Source organism: Chrysochloris asiatica, unplaced genomic scaffold (assembly GCF_000296735.1).
Source record: "Chrysochloris asiatica unplaced genomic scaffold, ChrAsi1.0 scaffold00069, whole genome shotgun sequence".
NCBI lineage: Eukaryota > Metazoa > Chordata > Mammalia > Afrosoricida > Chrysochloridae > Chrysochloris > Chrysochloris asiatica.
Window position 1 is genome coordinate 14786909 of NW_006408587.1, and position 21047 is coordinate 14807955.

Consider the following 21047-nt stretch of genomic DNA (forward strand, 5'->3'; position numbering starts at 1 on the left):
AAGACAAAACGCAGCTGCTAACAAACATTCAAATTGATTCCCTGGCTGCATGATCAGTTCTTGTCTCTTTTGAAAATTCTAGACTCAAGGCAGTTATATAAAATTTTTTGATTCTTTTCAATGGAAGATTTTGTTCAGATTTCATTGGAACTGAAGCTGGTTATTATCAAAAGCAGTTCAAAATGATTTCAAAAGACCCTGACAAATCATTTGTCCATTCCATCCACAAATACTAATGAGTATTATGTACCTGTCACAATACTACATATTTTAAGGAAACATTATTGACTAATGATGTTAAAAAATGTAGAGTGGTCAAGGAAATTGAAGATGAGGAAGGAGCTACTGAATCCAGCTAATACGTATTACTATTAGATTAATATTAAAGCATGGACAGGGTCAGGAAGAGAAAATGGATTTTAAACAAAAATAAGTTGATGAAAGAAGATAGTAGGAAACAGGGAAATGGGTTACAAAGAATCAAGGGACATGGGATTGTCCAACTGAGAGAGTGCAGGGCCACAATTTTAATGTGGGCAGGTAAAAGGATATGTATCAAGAGTTCTCAGGTAAGGAGGTAGAAGTATTCATGGAAAGAGCTGAAAAAGAAATATTTCTTTATAGTGAAAAGATGTTCCAGAGAATTCAGGAGACTGGAATGAAAGAAAATCAGTGGGAGCAGGACTCATTTCCAAGTTTCACATTTAACGATTCAAACTTGTGAGTTTAGCCTCCATTTCCAACTATTACCCAAGGTTAACAGTCATCACCGTATTTTAATTTGTGCTTTCCTGGGAAGTGATCCAGTCCCCAAATAATTATTTCCAGTGTTTGAAATACCACCAGTACAAATGCATTGCATTCAAACAAGCTGTTTACAGATCAGTCTGGAAGAGCACCTCTAAAGAGGAAACAGGTTTTCCTTTTGTTATGTTAATGAGGCCATACCAGCACGGTGGGGTGTGTCAGAAATGTGATCACCTCTGAGTTATAAAAAAGCAGAACAAACACAAACATGTATGGAGGAAAACAGACAACATGTAAGAACACTTCCATAAGCAAAGTAGTGTCAAAGATCACCTGCAGATACCAGAAACTGGTTCCAAGAAGGAACTGGCATGGACAAGGTCCTGACTTGAACTTTTAATCTCCAGAACTGTGAGAAAATAAATTTCTGTTCTCTAAAGTCACCCATTTGTAGTGTTTCTATTAGAAAAACACTTGGTAATAACTAAGGTACAATGACTGAAAGTTAACGGGATTATTGTTAAGTGTCGATGAGTAGGTTCCAACTCAGCTATCCTGTATAGGGTTTCTTAGGAGCAGCTAGTGAGTTTGAACCACGGACCTTGCAGTCCAAACTGACCTTGTGGTCCAAGCTGACCTTGCAGTCCAGTGCTTCTCCTACAGCACCACATCAGGAGTCCAGTTAATGTGATACAGAGCTATAAAGAACACCTCACACTGGCCAGAAATTTGTTTCTGGTTTCATAGAGAGCTCAAGATGCAATAATGTCAAAATCCTAATTTAAAGCTACAAATGTAAGGCTATGGACTAATGCTGCTTTTTTAAAAAATGTTTTATTGTGAATTATGTGATAGTTTACATGGGAGAACATTTGGTTCTACATTCATTCTATCGTATATCGTATCATTGCCATGGTTACAATCCCCTCCATGCAATCCTTCCCCTGTACCCCCCAAGTCTTCAGCACATAGTTGCTCGCCCTCTCTGGATCTAAAGTCTCCAGCTGCTCCATCGCTCCACGTCATCATCTCTGGCTCCGTTTCAGGCATCACTGCTTCTCTGGGTAGGGTCCCGGTGCCTGCTCTTCTCCCTTGATGGTCCTAGGGACCTCTGCTCCTAGACTGAAAGGTTAATCACTCCCCTCCTTGCTATAAAACATCTACCTTTACATTTCCGACCCTCACAGTCAGTCCTGATAACAATTATTCACTATTGTATCACAAGAGGCCCATCTGCATTTCATTGCCTCAGCCCTGGCTAGTCAGATTGACTACTACTCACTGGAGATTCTACCTTCCTCCAGGCCCTCTGGATCTAGGTTCCCTCTTGAAAGCTTGTAAGCCAGTCACTTCTTGCCTTTGTAGCCCCCCACCCCCCATTTTGGGTAGCCAATGTCCACATTGCCCATCCCTGTCTACTCTGTGTGTGGAGGGGGTGGGAATGATAATGCTGCTTTTTTAAAGGGCAGATTATACGTATCTGGGTATTTGTGTAGCAAACAATTTGGCCTTGCCCAAAGACAAGTTCTAGTCTTTGCCCTTGACTTGTGCTAGATTAGTATCTAGGCCTTTGCAGGCTTATTCCTAATAGGACTATCTTTTGTTTGCCTGGGGACCTTGGGTCATGTGGTGGTGGTGGTGGTTGTGTGCCACTGAGTCAGTTCTGACTCATAGTGACCCTGTATAGGGTTTCCAAGGCTGTACATCTTTACAGGAGCAGAAAGTCTCATCTTTCTACCAAGGAGCAACTGGCAGGTTTGAACTGCTGACCTTATGGTTAGCAGCACAACTCGTAATCCACTATGCTACCAGGGATCCTTATGGATAGTTTTAACAATGTAATTGAGGGTGAGAGCTGACCATACTCAGTCTGAGTGATGGTGAGCAAGCCTACCACACCAGAAAGACCAGCAATGTTTGGGATATTTGGGGCACATATTAACTGAACTGGAGGCTGAGACCAACTATGTGGGTAATCAATGCTTACATAATAGAACCACAATAAAAACTTTGAACACTGAGGTTCCGGTGAGCTTCCATGATGGGCAATACTGTGTATACATCATCACACATTGCTCCTGGAAATGTAACCCAACTTGACTCCACGAGAAAGGACAATGGAACTCTCTGTTCTGAAACCTCCTGGGCTCTGTCTTATGTGTCTCTTCCTTCAGCTGATCTTCATTTCTATCCTTGCCCTGAAATATACTAAAACCATGAACAAAACAGCTTTCAGTAAATTCTGTACTTCTAGTAAATTATCAAACTAGAGAGTGATTTTGAGATCTCACTAAACTTGCAGTTTGTATCAGAAGAGAGAGTAGTTTGGGGGACTTTGAAATAGCCCAAAACTCCTTGTGCATTTTCTACCTTGTGAAGTTAATTATCACTAACACTTTTTTAACTGTCTCCACACTCCCTTGAATCTCTTAAACAATGATACATATTCAAGCCACAAGACTCAGTTTTGAAATTGGTCAAAAGTAGGTTAAAATGGAGTTTGGTAAATATTATGGTTATTGGTCTGGAGAATCACCACTTTTTATTTTAAAAAGGAAACGTAATTATACATTAATGAAACTTTCCTGAACCCTGTAAGCTAGTTCAGGGAAAACTAAGAGTTTTGAAAGTGTTTTAAGAAATGGTAGTATGATCAGAATAAATGTTAAGTGTCATTGATCAGAATAACTATGTTAGTCTAAAAAAAAAATACACATATATATATATATATATATATATATATATATATATATATATATTTGTTGTTGTTGTTGTTAAGTGCCGTCGAGTCGGTTTCGACCCATAGCAACCCTGAACAGGGTTTCCGAGGCTGTAAATCTTTACCGGAGCAGATCGCCTCATCTTTTCCCCGCGGAGCGGCTGGTAGTTTCGAACTGCTGACCTTGCGGGTCTCAGCATATATATACACACATATAAACTCTGTTGTTGTTTGTTGTTATTAAGTGCCTTTGAGTCAGTTCTGACTCACAGCGACCCTGTATAGGGTTTCCGAGGAGCAACTGATGAGTTTGAACCGCCCACCTTGTAGTTCAAATAGACCTTGCAGTCCAGTACTTATCCTGCACCATACCAGGGCTCCAAAGAGAAAAATACACATTTAGATATTCAAAATTCATCTCGTTTATTATAGAGTGCACAGCATACACATTTTTTTTTAACTTTTTATTGTTAATTAAGTGAAGGGGAGAAAGATCTTCCGTTTTACGTTAACTAAATCATACACTTTGCTTCATCTCAATGATTGCAATGCCTTTCATGGTATAACAGCTATCCCACTTCCTCTCTGTGGTTCCTAATTCCATTCCAATCCCCTTTCCATCCCTTCTCAATTCTATCCTTAGGAAACTGTTGCCCTTTTGATCTTGAATGACTGACTATTCTATGGTGAGCATATTTTACTAGTGTTGCTTTCCCCCATATATACCTAGCTACTACTTGACTAAAAATTGCGCCATGAGGGTGAATTTTATACTAGTCCTTCAGGGTGGACAACGGCAATAGTCTTGGATCCCTACAGTCTCTTTCTGACCAGTAATGGTCTTGTTTTGTTATAATTTTGAGTGTTGTTCTATATATTCTCCCACTCTCTCTGGGACCTTCTAATATGACCTCTTTCAGAGCAGTTGGCCATGGTAGCTGGGCACCATCTAGTTCATCTGGTCTCAGAGTCGTGGTGATGAATGTTCACATGTTCCCCTAGTCCACTGGGCTAGGTGATTCCAGGCATCTTCAAATGTTCATCACTCGTCTTTCTTTTGCACAGGGAGAGACCAGTAGTTGCACCTTAGATGGCCTTTATATGCTTTTAAGATCCCACATGCTACTCACCAAAGTACGAGGCAGAGCATTGTCTTTGTGGACTATGTTAGGCCAATTGACCACGGTGTCCCCTGAGACTATGGTCCTGACCCAGGCCCAGCATCTATATGTTATTTTAAATGCATTTTAAAGGAAAAAAATATATATGTGTTATGGGAGTCCTGGTGTGACATGGTAGGATAAGCATTGGACCTCAAGGTTGGTTTGAACTGCAAGATCAACAGTTCAAACTCACCACCCGATCCTTGGAAACCCTATACAAGGTCACTATGCATCAGAACCAACTCGACAGCACTTAACAACAATAATATGTTAATAGGATTATTAAAATTCTAAATTCTTACATATTTTCAATCTCATTACTTCATCATAGTCATAGAGCATGTTTCCCCTCTGTATGATTATAGGAAGCATTTTATTTTTCTATTTCAAAAGTCATTTGCAGACAGGTGGCTGTTGAATTACCAGATCTTTAATTCATAAATTTAACTTTTTAAAATCATTTGGTTTATTGTGTATAATACACACAGACCCTGAATGATTCACACAAACTATTTTTCATTCATAAAAACATGCCAAAATCTTTTCAGGGAGTTGTTTTTGTCTCTTTTTAAAGTGTTCATTCTTCAGTGTGTATAAACAAGCAAATGCTTTGATATTCAAATTAACTAAAGCAATGGAAATGAAAGATGAATCCATCTGAAAATCATATGCTTCCATTTGATGCATATTAATGAAATGCTCACACACAAAACAGTTATTTGAGAGAGAATCTACCTCACGTGCAAGAAAAAAAACTCCCATGCACATATAACGGATAGAAACGTTATTTTACAGGCAATCACAAACATAACTTCTAGTCCTCTTTCCCCAAGAATAGTAAATGGCTAGAGGCATGTTTTTTGATGTTAGGCAAATATGGATTTAAACTCTGTTTCAGCTAGTGTGACCCAGAGCAAGCTAATTACCTGTTTTGAGTCTTAATGTATTCACCTATTATTTGTGAATAGTAACAGTACTTATTTCACAAAGTAACTTTACGAACTAAATAAAAGAGCCCATATAATTTGCTTAACATAGTACCTGGGACATAATTATGTGTTCTTATTATTAATAATGTTATTAAGTTGAGCATCTCTATTTTTCTGTGCATCAGTTTCCTGTTCCAAAACATGGGACTATTACCTAATTGATTCATGAGGATCAAATAGTAATGAAAACTAAAAGAAAAAATTATGTGTAGTGCTGAATATTATGATATATGAAAGATTATTTCAGCTATTATTACAAATAGTTTATTTCCCATGCTATTTTGAATTCTGAAGTCCAGGTATGGCCTGTAGGATAAGTACTGAACTACTAGCTGCAACATTGGCAGTTCAAACCCACCAGCTGCTCCTTGGAAACCCTACACAGGGTTTCTATGAGTCGGAACCGACTCAATGGCAGTTAACAGTAACAACATTTTTGAATGGACTTACATTCATAAGATAAGCTCTTTAATCTTCTCTGTTGGGAAAGGGAGTTGGGTAACTTTTAGTTCTGGGTTACTTGAGTTTCCCTAAACTTCACCAGTAGATAATAGACTCATGTTGCTGTTGTTCCCAGTGTACCCTGTATAGGTTTTCCAAGGTTGTAAATTTGTGCAGGAACAGAAAGCCTCAGCTTTCTCTCATAAAGTGGCTGGTGAGCTCAAACCACTGACCCTGTGGTTAGCCTACAGAGCCACAGTGTTACTGATGGGCTCACAGTAGTTGTAATAAATTTCACTGGCTCCTGCCTCATACATCCAAGTAGAACTTCCAGGAACCCCCCACCCCACAACCTCAGAGTCTCACTCAGGTATGGCTGGTGATCCTCAGAAGGTTGCCTCTTCCCACCCCCCACCCCCCGAGATTTTGTCATAGGTGGTATTTGCCATGTTCTTTCTCTTTTATTTCAATTCTCTTGGTCAAAGTTTACTTCCAGAAATGCAGTTTGAGACTGGACTCTTTCTGTTGCCTACCTGCTGATGTCCCACCCCAAGCTAGCATATTCACAGCAAGCACACTGCATCTCGATGCTCACAAAAGTGTAGACCCTCTGGATGCCAAAGGTGAGGTGTGCTCCTGAAGGAAGTTCTCTCTCTCCACGGTCCACAGTCCTGCCATAGCACTGCTATGCCCGGTAGCCATCTCACAGAGCACCTATAGATATGATGTCTTCTGTTGGACTCAGAAGAAGCACATCAGGAATTCAAATGTTTACAAACGCCATCATGTGGTATTCTCTTTCCCCATCTTTTTTCCTTCTCACCCGCAAGTAAACTAGTATAAATAGAGGATGATCCCAGGCTGGCTGGCCCATAAGACATACACAGACATGTTCTAAAGGTGGATGTAGCTGGAGCTCAAGCCACACACTTATCCAACAGACAACAGTATACTGAGGATTAAAATATTTTGCCTTCAGGATAAGAGGAATACTCACTACAACCTACACTATGAAGATGATACAACTTTGCTAGCCGAAAGCAAAGAGTACTCAAAACACTTATGATGAAGATCAAAGACCAAAGCCTTCAATGTGGATTGTACTTCAATGTAAAGAAAACAAAATTCCTCACCACTGGGCCAATAAATAACATCATGATAAATGAAAAAAAGATTGATGTTCTCTAAGACTTCACTTTGCTTGGATCCACTATGAACACTCATGGAAGCAGCAGTGAAAAAACCAAATGACGTATTGCATTAGGTAAATCTGGTGTACAAGATCTCCTTAAAATGTTCAAGAGAAAAGTTTTGTCAGTTTTAGGACCCAAACCATGGTATTTTCAATAACCTTATTTACATGTGAAAGATGGACATTAAGTAAGGAAGGACTGTAGAATAATTGATGCATTTAAGTTATAATAATAATAAATATTAAAAGAATGTCAAAAGAACAAACAAATCAGTGTTAGAAGAAGTACAGCCAGGATGCTCCTTAGAAGCCAGGATGGTCAGACTTCATCTCTCATTCTTCAGACATATTCTCAGTCCCTAATAAGGACATTGTGCCTGGTAAGCTGGAAGGCCAGTGAAAAAGAAGACCCACAAGGAGATGAGCTGGCACAGTGGCAGCAGCAATGGGTTCAACTGGAACAATCGTGAGGATGGCACGGGGCCAGGCAATGACTGTTTCATTCTGTTGTGCATAGGGTCACTATGAGTCAGAACAGACTTGATGGTGCCTAACAACAAGAGAAACAACAAGTTAATGAATATTTCCCGGAGTCATATGGAGGATTCAACCTCCAGCCCTCTTGCTTAATGACTTAACATCACTAAATCTCAATGTCCTTTGCTAAAAAATGGGGATATTAAGAATACCACATATAGTGAGCTATTGTGAAATCTGTCTTTAAAGAGGAAAGGTATCGGAGGTGGAGGATGAAGCCGAGGGGTGGGGAGCCCGGGAATTCCCTCCTCCTGAAGTAATGAGTCCGGCTGTGCAGTCGTTGCAGCGCCCGCTGCCCCCTCCCCGCCATCCCGAGCTACAGGGCAGCAACAACTCCTGCGAGCGTGGCTCCAGAGCAGGTGGTGTTACTATATTTGTGGCCTTATATGATTATGAAAGGAGCTCTGGTAGCCTAGTGGATACGAATCGGGCTGCGAACCTTAAGGTCAGCGGTTCGAAACTACCAGCTGCTCCGAGGGAGAAAGATGAGGCTTTCTACTCCCGTAAAGATTTACACCCTCGGAAACCCTGTACAGGGTCGCTATGGGTCGGAACCGACTTGACGGCACTTAACAACAACAATGAATATGAAGCTAGAAGTACGGAAGACCTTTCATTTAAGAAGGGTGAAAGATTTCAAATAATTAACAATACGGAAGGAGACTGGTGGGAAGCAAGATCAATTGCTACAGGAAAGAAGGGCTATATCCCTAGCAATTATATAGCTCCTGCAGATTCTATTCAAGCAGAAGAGTGGTATTTTGGCAAAATGGGTAGAAAAGATGCTGAAAGATTACTTCTCAATCCTGGGAACCAAAAGGGTATTTTCTTAGTAAAAGAGAGCGAAACTACTAAAGGTGCTTATTCCCTCTCTATTCGTGATTGGGATGAGGTAAGGGGAGACAATGTGAAACACTACAAAATTAGGAAACTTGACAATGGTGGATACTATATCACAACTACAGCACAATTTGATACTCTGCAGAAACTGGTGAGACACTACACAGAACATGCTGATGGTTTATGCCATAAGTTAACAACTGTGTGTCCAACTGTGAAACCTCAGACTCAAAGTCTAGCAAAGGATGCTTGGGAAATTCCTCGAGAATCTTTGCGACTTGAAGTTAAATTAGGACAAGGATGTTTTGGTGAAGTATGGATGGGTACATGGAATGGTACCATGAAAGTAGCAATCAAAACACTAAAACCAGGTACAATGATGCCAGAAGCTTTTCTTCAAGAGGCTCAGATCATGAAAAAATTAAGACATGATAAACTTGTGCCACTGTATGCTGTTGTTTCTGAAGAGCCAATTTTTAGAATTATGAAAAATGTTGAATTGGTAAATGTTCTGTTATCTTGATTTTTACAGTAGTAGCATATAACACAGGTTTGAGTGTCATGGGTTTAAATCTTGCTGTTTGACAATTAATAGTTGGGTCACTTAATTTCTCTGAGCCTTTCTTTTCTCCTCTGAAGATTATATTGTTGTTGTGTTGTTGTTAAGTGCCATCGAGTCAATTCTGACTCTTAGCGACCCTGTATAAGGTTTCCAAGAGGATCTAGTGGGTTTGAACTGCCAACTTGTGGTTAGCAGTCCAATTTTTATCCTGCAGCAGCAAACCAGGACTCCCTCTGAAGACTATTGGTACTAACAATACCTGTTGCTGTTGTTGTTGTTAAGTGTTGTGGAGCTGGTTCCGATGCATAGTGACCCTGTACAGGGTTTCTGAGGAGCAGCTGGTAGGTTTGAACCACCAACCTCGTGGTTAGCAGTCAGTGTTTACCCTAAGGCACCACACTAACAATACCTACTTCCCCTAAACACTGAGAGGATTAGTAATGAGACCACTTATATAAAGCACTTATAACAAGTTCTGGCACTTATGAGGGTGAAATAGAAAGGAAGCTGTTATTATTCTGCTTTTGTATTAATAACTGACAAAGTCAAAATTACCAGCTACTGAAAGAGGAAACAATTCACTACGAGGAACATGATGCAAACTCTAAATGAATTCTAAGCAAACAATGACTTGAAGACTTGACAGTTTTAAAAGACGGCAGTTAATTGTGTGTCCACTAGCAAAAGCTTCTCCAAGGGTTAGTCTGTTCTCGGCAACTCTTCATCCAACCCATGTGATGTGGAACCATATAGCCCCACACAATAAACCAGACAGATCAATAAAGTTAAAACAAGAATTCCCACATGAGCCAATGCAGGGGGGTGGAGGGGGGAAGTACACAACAAAAACCATCAAATTGGATTATGACATGAGTGGCTTCTGTGTGTGTGTTGAAAATGTCTGTAAGTGATTTTATATGACCTGAAGCAGAATGCCAAGGACTAATGACTGTACGGTTAACAAGAAGAAAGAAGGCATAGCATATCTGACATTGAGACAATGAGTAAGCCTAAAGATGCCAGCTGCTATCTGAAGTACGAGTGTCTAGTCCTGGTGTGGTGCTGTAGGATAAGCACTGGACTGCAAGGTCAGCTTGAACCGCAAGGTCAGTGGTTCAAACTCACCAGCCTCTCCTTGAAAATCACATGCAGGGTCACTAAGGGTCCGAATCAACTCGATGGCACTTAACAACAACAATAGGTCCAATTCTATAATGAATAGTTGAACTGATCTTTTTATTTACTTGAATCATTTAGCCAAACTACTTTCAGAAAGATACATACAACTCTCTTAGAATGAGACTTAAATGTAAGCTCTGCCTTTTATGAAATAATAACCCATAACACCTTTCACAGCCTGTTTTTAGAGACTGTCTTTGTTTATGCATATGGAAAGGATGCTTATTGATTTAGCATAGGAGAGGAAGAACTAGTAAATGTCGATCCTCTTCATTGTGAGCATAAAAATTCAGAAGCAAATGAATGTTACAGATGAGTCTATACAGGACACAGAAATCCGTCAAGGAAAACAGTACATGATCTTATTCTAAGTATGAAAATCCCCGATCCCAATGATAACCATTGTACTTAACCTAGTCAGTTTCAACTAAAAGGAATTCACAATCCTAGAAACTGATGAACTCAGTCCACATGGAGCCTTTTGTTTATGAAATGGCTACGTTACTACAGTACCACTTCTGCCCCAGACATCATCCTGCCTTCACACTCAGCAGAGCCAGTGACTCTTCTTTATCTGGTTCCTGCTGGGTCAGCTCCTAATGGCCTTCCTCAATTCCCATTCTGTCTGCTTCACTTTTGGCTGACACAGCAATGCACAAGGAAGAGGTTTGCAGCATAGTGGGATTCAGAGACTTGAAACAAAGAAGGTTCATTTATTTATTTGCTTGCAATTCTCTCCATTCGTCGATGGCCACGGATTTCCGTGGCTGGCACCTGGAGAAGGCGCTGGAACAAATCAATTTTCAATAGCCTCAGAGATCACAGGACACTGGATAATAAGCAATAAGTGTAAAAGAAGGCTACTAGATTTGTGTAATGCACAACTGAAGAGAGGTGAGATGCCTTGAATAGAAATATTACACCTTGGCTCAAGTACACCAAAACCATTTTGGATTCTGTTCCACTTGACTGTGCCTTCAATGAGCTTCCAAAATGTTGCTGAGATCATTTTCTGATGCAAGTCAAAGGTTGTACCCAAAGAAATGAATGCATGAGAGGAGTTTGAGAAATGATCTTGTGAATGTGAAGCCGGTTTATAGGGCTCAGGATATTAGAAAGATTAAGCTTTGCCAGGAAATTGTGGTTCAACCTGGACAAGCATCATTGAGCTAGGAATTCTCTGACACGGAAACATTTGGTAAAGAAGGTCTTCCCATGGATACTTCTCATTCTAGAGATTAGTTAAAGTAGAATGCTCTAAGAACAAAATCCTGTCTTTTCAACATGATGAACTGTGTGCCACAGTATCCCCAACTCACGGTGACCCCAAGTGTGTCAGAGTAGATCTGTGCTTCAGAGGGTATTCAATGGCTGATATTTTTGGAAGCAGATTACCAGGTCTTTCTTCCAAGACACCTCTGAGTAAATGCAAACCTTTAGGCTAGTAGTTAAGTGCATTAGCTGTTTATACCACTCAGGGATTCCCTTAAACATTATACACATGCCCTTTACGATCCAGCCCCAGACTACCTTGCTAGCTAACTTTTTCCCCTACAACTTCCAAATTCCCTACTCCAACCACACAGTATTTTCTTTGTATTCATTAATTCAGATGCCTATTCACTTATTTAGCATATGCACAGTATCTCATCTATGTATCCAAACAATGTTGAAAGATTGGTGGGGTGTGTGTTGTCATTAACACTAGAACAGACAAGAATGTTAGCTGAGGCATTTGAACTTCATTTTTGAAGGACACAGAGATTCCATAAAGGAGATTAAATTCATGGCTATTATTATTATTATTATTATTATTGTCATGGAATTGACTTAATCTGATTTTGACACTGGAAAGATTCCTCTGGAGGTATTAGAGGGAGCATACTGGAGATGGGGGAATGCTGGAAGTGGACACAGAGGCTATTGCAATGATCCAAGCAGGAGATAAATAAGTCTAAATAAATCATGTATCAGTGGGGATACGGCAAAATGGAATTGATCTCAGAGGCCCTTTGCAGGTAGAGCAATGAGGACTTGGTGACTGACTGGAAAAGGAAGTGAGGAAGAGGAAGTTTCCAAGAAGAGTCCTGGGTTTCCAGTTCAGGTAATCAAATAATGGTGACGCCATTAACTGAAATAGGAAGTGTAAGAAAAGCTGGTTTATGAAGAAAGACAACTCCTTACACATGTTCTGTTTGACGACTATGTGGCACTCAGGCTTCTGTTGAACAAGTGGATCTGGGCTCTTCTGAGAAGAAACATCAAAAATGAATTAATATAAAGTTTCTATTTTCTTCTACCCTTTTACTTTCAATTGACTGATCAAAGACTTCAAGTGCTAATATCTTCTTAACACCAACTGAGAAGTATTAGAGAAATAATGAAATACACGCAACTGTTGTCAGGTAAATAAATGGATACAGCCTTCCTGAAGGGCAGTTTAACAGAATGAGTCTCAGTTAAAAGTGCTCCCATCCTATGTGGTAGATTGGAAAACAACAACAAACTGAAACAAACAATGCCACTATGATTTGCCATCCACCCCTCCCCTCTTCAAAAAGAAGTATTGTCTATCTCTCCACTCCTTGAATATGGGTTTACCCACAGAACTTTCATGGCTAATGGCACAAAGAACAGGACGCAAGCAGAGGACTAAAAACTGTTTACACCTCAAGGTCTCACCTTCTTATTTCTGAGCACCTTTCTGTCTTCCTGTGAACAAGCCCACGTTGGCTTCCTACAGGATGACAGACAACGTGGAGAGATGCTTCAGTCACCTAAGCCATCTCAGCTGTCCCAAAAGAGCCACAGACACATGAGTAAGGTCATCTTAGATCATGGTTTCTCAACCTTGGCACTACTGGCATTTAGGGTCAGATAATTCTTTATTTGGGGGGCACTGTCCTATGTATTGTAGAATATGAAGCATCTCTGGCCTCTACCCACTAAGTACCAGTACACCACATACCCAGTTGTGGCAACCAAAAATGTTTCCAGATGCCTCCTAAGGGGTAAAATCACCTCTGGTAACATAGTGAGTTACAAGTCGGAAGCTAACCGTAAGGCTAACATTTTGAATTTCCCAGCTGCTCCAAGGTAGAAAGATGAGGCTTTCTGCTCTTGTAAATATTTGTTGGTGGTGTTAAATGCCGTCGAGCCAGATCTGACTCATAATGACCCTGTACAGGGTTTCTAAGGAGTGGCCGGTAAACATGAACCACCAACCTTGCGGTCCAACCCAACACTGCAGTCCAGTGCATGAACCCGCAACGCCACACCTTCTACAGCCTCTACAGGGTGGCTATGTGTCAGAACAGACTCCACAGCACACAACCACCACCACCAATGGCAAACTATTGTGGCACACCATATTTACTGTCATGGAGAGATGTTCAAAGTATGTTTGATAATACATAGCAACCAACATTTATTAAAAGATTATTTTTAAATATGTCAGATATTTTACATGAATTATATAATTTAATCCAACCACAATCATAATTGCTGTTGCTTTGTTGTTAGGTGCCATCAAGTCGGTACTGACCCATAGCGACCTTATGCACAGCAGAACGAAACACTGCCCAATCCTGGGCCAACCTCACTACTGTTGCCACGCTTGAGTCCATCGATGCTGCCACTTGGTCAATCCATCTCACTGGAGGGTCTTCCTCTTTTTCTCTGACCCTCCACCTTACCAAACATGATGTCCTTCTCCAACAATTGGTCCCTCCTGACAATATGTCCGAAGTATGAGAGATGAAGTTTGGCCATCTTGGCCTCCAAGGAGCACTCTGGCTGTACTTCTTCCAAAATGGATCTATTGGTTCTTTTAGCAGCCCATGGCACTTTCAATATTCTCCTCCAACACCATAACTCAAAAGCATCAATTCTTCTATGGTCTTCTTTATTCACTGTCCAGCTTTCTCATGCATATGAGGTTATTGAAAATACCATGGCTTGGGTTAGGCACACCTTAGTCTAACATCTTTGCTCTTCAACACTTTAAAAAGGTCTTGTGCAGCTGATTTGCCTAATGCAATACATCGTTTGATTTCTTGACTGCTGCTTTCATGAGTGTTGATAGTTGATCCAAAAAGAATGAAGTCCTTGACAACTTCAATCTTTTTTCTGTTGATAAGAATGCTGTTTACTGGCCCAGTGGTGAAGATATTTGTTTTCTTTACATTGAGATGTAATCCATACCAATGCTGTGCTATTTGATCGTCATCAGTAAATGTTTTAAGCTCTCTTCACTTTCAGCAGGCAAAATTGTATCATCTGCATATTGCAGATACAACCGCTGTGAATAGCAGAGAAACAATCATAATATGTAGGCATTATTATGTATATTATACAGATTTAGGAGACCTGGTACCACAAATGGTTAATCACTTGACTGCAAACTGAAATATTGGTGGTTTGAACCCACCAGCAGCTTCAGAAAGGAGCCTTGAGATTTGCTATAATGAAGATTACAGCTAAGAAAACCCCACAGGACACATCTACCCTGTCACATGGGGTGACAATCAGTTGAAAATGACAGTACCCAACAACACATGTTACAGATTAGGAAACTGAAGAATAGAAAGGTTAAATGTCATGTCCACTTTTACTCAGTCAGTGAGGAGCAGGAATTTGATCTCAGGTAGTTTATTCCCACTCTAACGCTCTTGTTGTTAAGTGCCGTCGAGTTGGTGCCAACTCATAGTGACATTGTATATGGCTTCTGAAGAGCAGCTGGTGAGTTTGAACTGCTGACGTTGAGGTTCAAATCCCCCTTACAGTCCAGTGCATTTAAAATTCAATGACTCCTTAACTGTCATTACATTCTGACTTCTCAGTCAATACTAAAACCAGACTATAAAATAATTTGTATACTGTAGTATTTTATTTTTTAAATGAAAAGTACTGCATGGAGGCAAATGTGACATAAAAATGTTAGTGGTGGTTATTAACACCTGAGTGTTACAATTACTTATTTATATTCTTCCTGTGCCTCTCAATTAAACATGGAGTTCTGGTGTGGCACTGAAGGGTAATGCACTGAACTACAGTGTCAGTGGTTCAAACTCCCCAGCTACTCTTCTGAAACCCTATACAAGGTCACTATGAGTCAAACTGATCCAACGGCACTTAACAACAACAACAACAGCAGGATGCAACATGAATATAGAGAGAATGATTATCTGATGAGGAGGATCTGAGAAGGTGAAAGACAATTTTAGCAGGCTCCAAATTAAATGCTGATGGTCACACTTGGAACTAAGAGGTCTAAGACATGACAGGCTCAAACCTTGGACCTTATGGTTCACAGTCCAGTGCATAAAAACCAGAATACTGAAAATAAGACCCAAGTTCTACTTGAAGAATTCAAGTACACATATAGTTTTTACTGCTTTTCTGCCTTTTATATTCATGATTTCATATTTAAAACACAGCATGCTCTGTAACTCTCCTCTGACTGTAAGAGAGGACATTAAGTTCTCTCAATACATAATTTTTTCCCCAAAAAAGCATTGGTGGTGGTGGTGGTTATGTGCCATGGAGTTGGTTCTGACTCATAGCAACCCTGTATAGGATTTCCGAGGCTGTAAATCTTCACAGGAGCAGAAAGCCTCATCTCATCAGTAGTTTTGAACTACTGATCTTGAGGTTACCAGCCCAATTTTGAGATCACAAAATCCCAGATCTTAGAATTTCATAGATCCACTCCTGCTTTGCTTAACTGTGGTAACTTCAAAGGAGAACAACTCTGGTTTACTGTCTTAAAAAATAATAATAATTATATATTGTTGTTGTTAAGTGCCATCGAGTCGGTTCCGACCCATAGCGACCCTGTACAGGGTTTCCGAGGGTATATATATATATATATAGAGAGAGAGAGAGAGAGAGAGAGACAGAGAGAAACATTGTCAATACCAACAAACACTCAAAAAATCCAATCTCTACTCATTTTAGTGAAAGTGAGGTTATCTTTATTCAATTTTGCAAAATCAGGCAACCAACCCACTAGACATGGGCAGCCACACCGCATGGCGGGTCTGCCAAGAGTTTTATTTCCCTGTCTCAAAAAAGCCCCTTCCTCCAGTTCCCCTTTTACTGAGTACTGTGGAGTTTTACAATTTACCCCAATGTCCCATTTCTCCTCCCCCCAGTTCCATAGTCTAGCCCAATGGCACCCGTGGTCTTAATGACAGACTTATTCAAAGTTCCTGGTCCTAGAACAGATTTTCTTTTCCTCCTTCTCCTAATCCATCCTGCTAACATATCCCTGGGTGTGAATCAACAACCTGTCTGGTCTAGCAATCTCATGCACCCTTTATTCCTGAAGACGAACCATCTTGAGAATTTCTTACCTATGTGTACTTGGAATCCTGAGGTGGTGCTGTAGGATAAGTACTGGACTGTTAACCACAAGGTCAATGGTTCAGACCTACTAGCCACTCCAATACAGAGTCACTATGAGTTGAAACCAACTGAAAGGCACTTACCAACAACAATATATGTACATGCATCATACATAAATGTAGTTACTTTTATTTTGTTTTAATTTAAAATTGGTGTTTTCAATACTCATTATTCCATAGCATGAGAAAAAGTAGTCCAAGGTTGTATCATTGGATATATACACTTAGATAGTCATACTCTTATTTCCTTTACATATCTTTCAAAGACATTATTTAGTGAAAAAGTATGTGCATTTTCAATTCAAAAATATATTCCAATTAAGTTCCAAAAATATTGTAGGATTTCGCCTGACCATCAGTAATTTAGTGTCTGTCTTCATACACACACACTCGTGCCAGCACTGAATACAAATAGTATTTTTAAGTGTTTTCCAATATGATGGCTGAAAAATGGTTACCTTTTTCATTCACTAGTGAAGCTGAACTTCTCTTTGGTGGTGGTGGTGGGTAGTGGTGGTGGTTATGTGCCGTGGAGTCGGTTCCGACTCATAGCGACCTTTGGTTACTGTCAATTTGTAAGTTCTTTTCTATGAGGCTTTTTAAAAAATTTAGATCTTTTGCTTATTTTACTATTAACTATTTCTTACCATTCTGACGTGTTCTTTGATAGTATGTTTATGAACCACTTGTATCTTTATTAACCCCTTGTATGCCACATGTGGAGTCCTGGTATAACACTGTGGGTTAATGCACCATACTCCAAAGCCGTTTGAACTGCAAGGTCAGTGGTTCAAGTTTACCAGCTGCTCCTCAGAAACCCTATACAGGGTCACTATGGGGTGGAATCGACTCGACGGCACTTAATAACAACAAAAACATGCCGCGTGTAGAGTCCTGGTGTGGCACTGTGGGTTAATGCTCTGGACTGCATTGTCAGTTTGCACTGCAAAGTCGGTGGTTCAAGCTCACCAGCCACTCCTCAGAACCCCTATACAGGGTTACTACAGGTTGGAACTGACTGGATGTCACTTAACAACAACAACAACATGCCATATGATTTGTTAGCATTTTTCTATTTTTGGAGACTTCATCATTCATACATAATGGCACCCCATGGACAATCAGGAACTTCCCTGACCTCTGAGAATTTGTGGCTATTGAAGTCTGAGCATTCAATGCAAACGCATTAGGATGTGCATGTGCTTTTTTTCCTATTATAAAATCAATGCATCTAAGAATCTCATGGAAATGAGTCCACATCACATCAATCTTCATGAGTTAACTTAGGAAAATGAAAACTTTTTCCCTGAAAAAGGTTCTTTGGTTCACTGTGATTCACTGTCTCTTTGTGGAGTCCTAGTGTGGCACTGTAGGATAAGCACTGGACTGCTCATTGAAAGGCTGGTAGTTCAAATCCACCAGCTGCTCCTTGGAAACCCTATACAGGTTTGCTATGAGTCAGAACAGACTTAAAGGCACTTAACAACAACAATCACTGTAGCCTGATCTCTCCAGGACAGCCTTGCATTTTGAAATAGTGAGTTGTGGTGCTGTGGCTTAGTGTGCAGGACTGCAAAGTCAGCTTGAACCACAAAGTCGCCGGTTCAAACTCACCAGCTGCTCCTTGGAAACCCTATACAGGGTCGCTGAGAGTCATAACCAACTCAACAGCACTTATAAACAACAACAACCTTGTAAGTATATAAAGGCAAATCCAAAAGTACTGCCACAAAAAATCAGAAACTTTTACTAGGTAAAAATATCAAAATGCGAACCTATTGCTTCTCGAAATATCCTCCATCTCAGTCTATAAACTTCCGAAGGTGGAGTTTCATCTCTCTAACCCCAGCCCAAAGAATTTGTACCCTCAAGGAACTCAAAACTATATTTCTTTTACTCATTCTTTGGAGTTTTGGAAGCAGAAAGAAGCCTGAAGGGGTAAGATGAGGGCTGTGGGATGAATGGGATAAGGTTTCCCAGGGGAATTCTTGTAGGACAGCCATTGCTAACCTTGGAGGAGTAAACAGATGAATTGTCCTCATAGAAAAAATTCATTGTCACAAATTTTCTGGCCTTTTTCTCACCAAAGCAGTATTTCATTTTCTTAAGGATTCTACCTCATAAGGTCCCAAGACTGTCCTGTGTTGTATGAGAAAATCTACCCAAATTACCTCTTTTGAGTCCCCCCGCCCTGAAAAAAACAGTCACCATAACCTTGTGGAAATCAGAAGAGACTCTGAAACTTGCTCTTGAATGTTGAAATGGAAATGATGGAAAATGATGAAGTAAAACAGCTGAACAGAAAATTGTAAAGGGCAGCTAAAGAAGCCAAAATTATTATAATGAAATTTGCAAAGATCTGGCGTTAGAAACCAAAAAGAGAAGAACATGCTCAGCAATTCTCAGGCTGAAAGAACTGAAGAAAAATTTAAGCTTCAGCTTGAAGCACTGAAGAATTCTATGGGCAAAATATTGAATGATGTAGGAAGCATCAAAAGAAAATGGAAAAATACACAGACTCACTGTACCAAAAAGAACATAAGAATTACCCATGATCATAAACCAATGGTACTGAAGGAAAAAGTACAAACTGCACTAAAGGTACTCATGAAAAACAAGGCACTAGGAATTGACAAAATACAAAACTGAAATGTTCCAACAAATTGAGGCAGGACTGGAAGTGCTCATTCATCTATGTCAAGAAATCTAGACTACAGCTACCTGGTCAACCAATTGGAAGAAACCCACATTTGCACCCATTCCAAAGATAGGGAATGTGGAAATCATTTAACAATATCATTAATATCACATGCAAGTAAAATTTTGCTAGAGATACTTTAGAAATGGTTGCAACAGAATATTAATTAACAGGAAGCTGCCAGAAATTCAAGCCAGATTCAGAGGAGGACTTGGAACTAGAGATATCATAGCTGACATCAGATGTATCTTGACTGAAAGCAGGGAATACCAGAAAGATGTTTACTTGTGCTTTATTGACTATGCAAAGGCATTAAACTGTGTAGATCCTGGCAAACTATAGATAACACTGCGAAATATGGGAATTTCAGAACACTTAATTGAGTTCATGAGTAACCTGTACATAGACCCAGAGGCAGTCATTTGAACAGAACAAGGGGATACTGAATGGTTTCAAATCAGGAAAGGTGTTCACCAGGGCTGTATCCTTTCACCATACTTATTCAGTCTGCATGCTGAGCAAATAATCCGAGAAGCTGGATTATATGAAAAAGAATGTGGCATCAGGATACCATTAACAACCTACAAATATATAGATGGCATAACCTTGCTTGTTGGAAATGATGAGAATTTGAAATTACTGATGAAGATCAAAGACTACATGTTTTAGTATGGATTGCACCTCAACAAAAGTCATCACAACTGGACCAATAAATAACTTCATGATAAACGAGAAAAAAATTGAACTTGTCCCTGATTTCATTTTACTTGGATCCACAATCTACACTCACGGAAGCAGCAATCAAGAAATCAAATGAACTACGGCATTAGGCAAATCTGCTGCAAATGATAACTTTAAAGTGCTAAATAAAGAGCAAAAATGTCACACTTTGAGGACTAAGGAGTACCTGACCCAAAACATGGTATTTTTCAATCTTCTAGAGAAGAATTGATGCACTTGAATTATGGTGTTGGCGAAGAATATTAAATATACCATGAGCTGCCAGACGAATGAACAAATCTATTTTGGAAAAAGTACAGCCAGATTGCTCCTCGGAAGTGACAATCTCAAGACTGGATTGTCTGGAAGGACCATTCCTTGGAGAAGGACTTAGCTTGGTAAAGTAGAGAGTCATTGACAAAGCAAGATCCTCAATGAGATGGACAGACACAGTGGCTCAAACATCACAACAATTGTGAGGATGGCTCAGGACCAGGCAGTTCTCATACGAAAGTACACAGCATTGTACAGTAGCAACTTGATGGCAGCTAACATAATAACCTTCTGAGGTGAACTCTCTGCCTTGAATTTAACTGGTCCAATTGACTCCCTTGGAAGCCACTATTTGGATTGTAACTCCTTTTCTGAAGACACCCTAAGGAGACTAGAACAAGCGTGTATCTGAGAGAACTTGCCTACAGTCATTGAGTGACTCCAGAGACATGTTCAAACACATTTTGTTTGATTAAATTTTTCATGTTTGAACTGGAACCCTACCAGCAAAGCGATACTTTTTTACTTACCCTTGTATAAGAGTGTCAGTAACATCTTTGCAGTTTTTGAGAAGACAAAG

At 39.9% G+C, this 21047-nt stretch overlaps 1 protein-coding gene across 1 annotated transcript in view; it reads left to right on the top strand.

Moving 5' to 3' along the window:
• LOC102837974 (tyrosine-protein kinase Yes-like) overlaps positions 1-9151 on the top strand; it is a 62305-nt gene extending 53154 nt beyond the window's left edge. The window contains exons 3-4 of the mRNA XM_006864744.1: positions 3347-3391; positions 8448-9151. Of these exons, the coding sequence (XP_006864806.1) occupies positions 3347-3391; positions 8448-9151 (749 nt within the window). The remainder of the gene's footprint in view (positions 1-3346; positions 3392-8447) is intronic.
• Positions 9152-21047: the final 11896 nt, after the last annotated feature.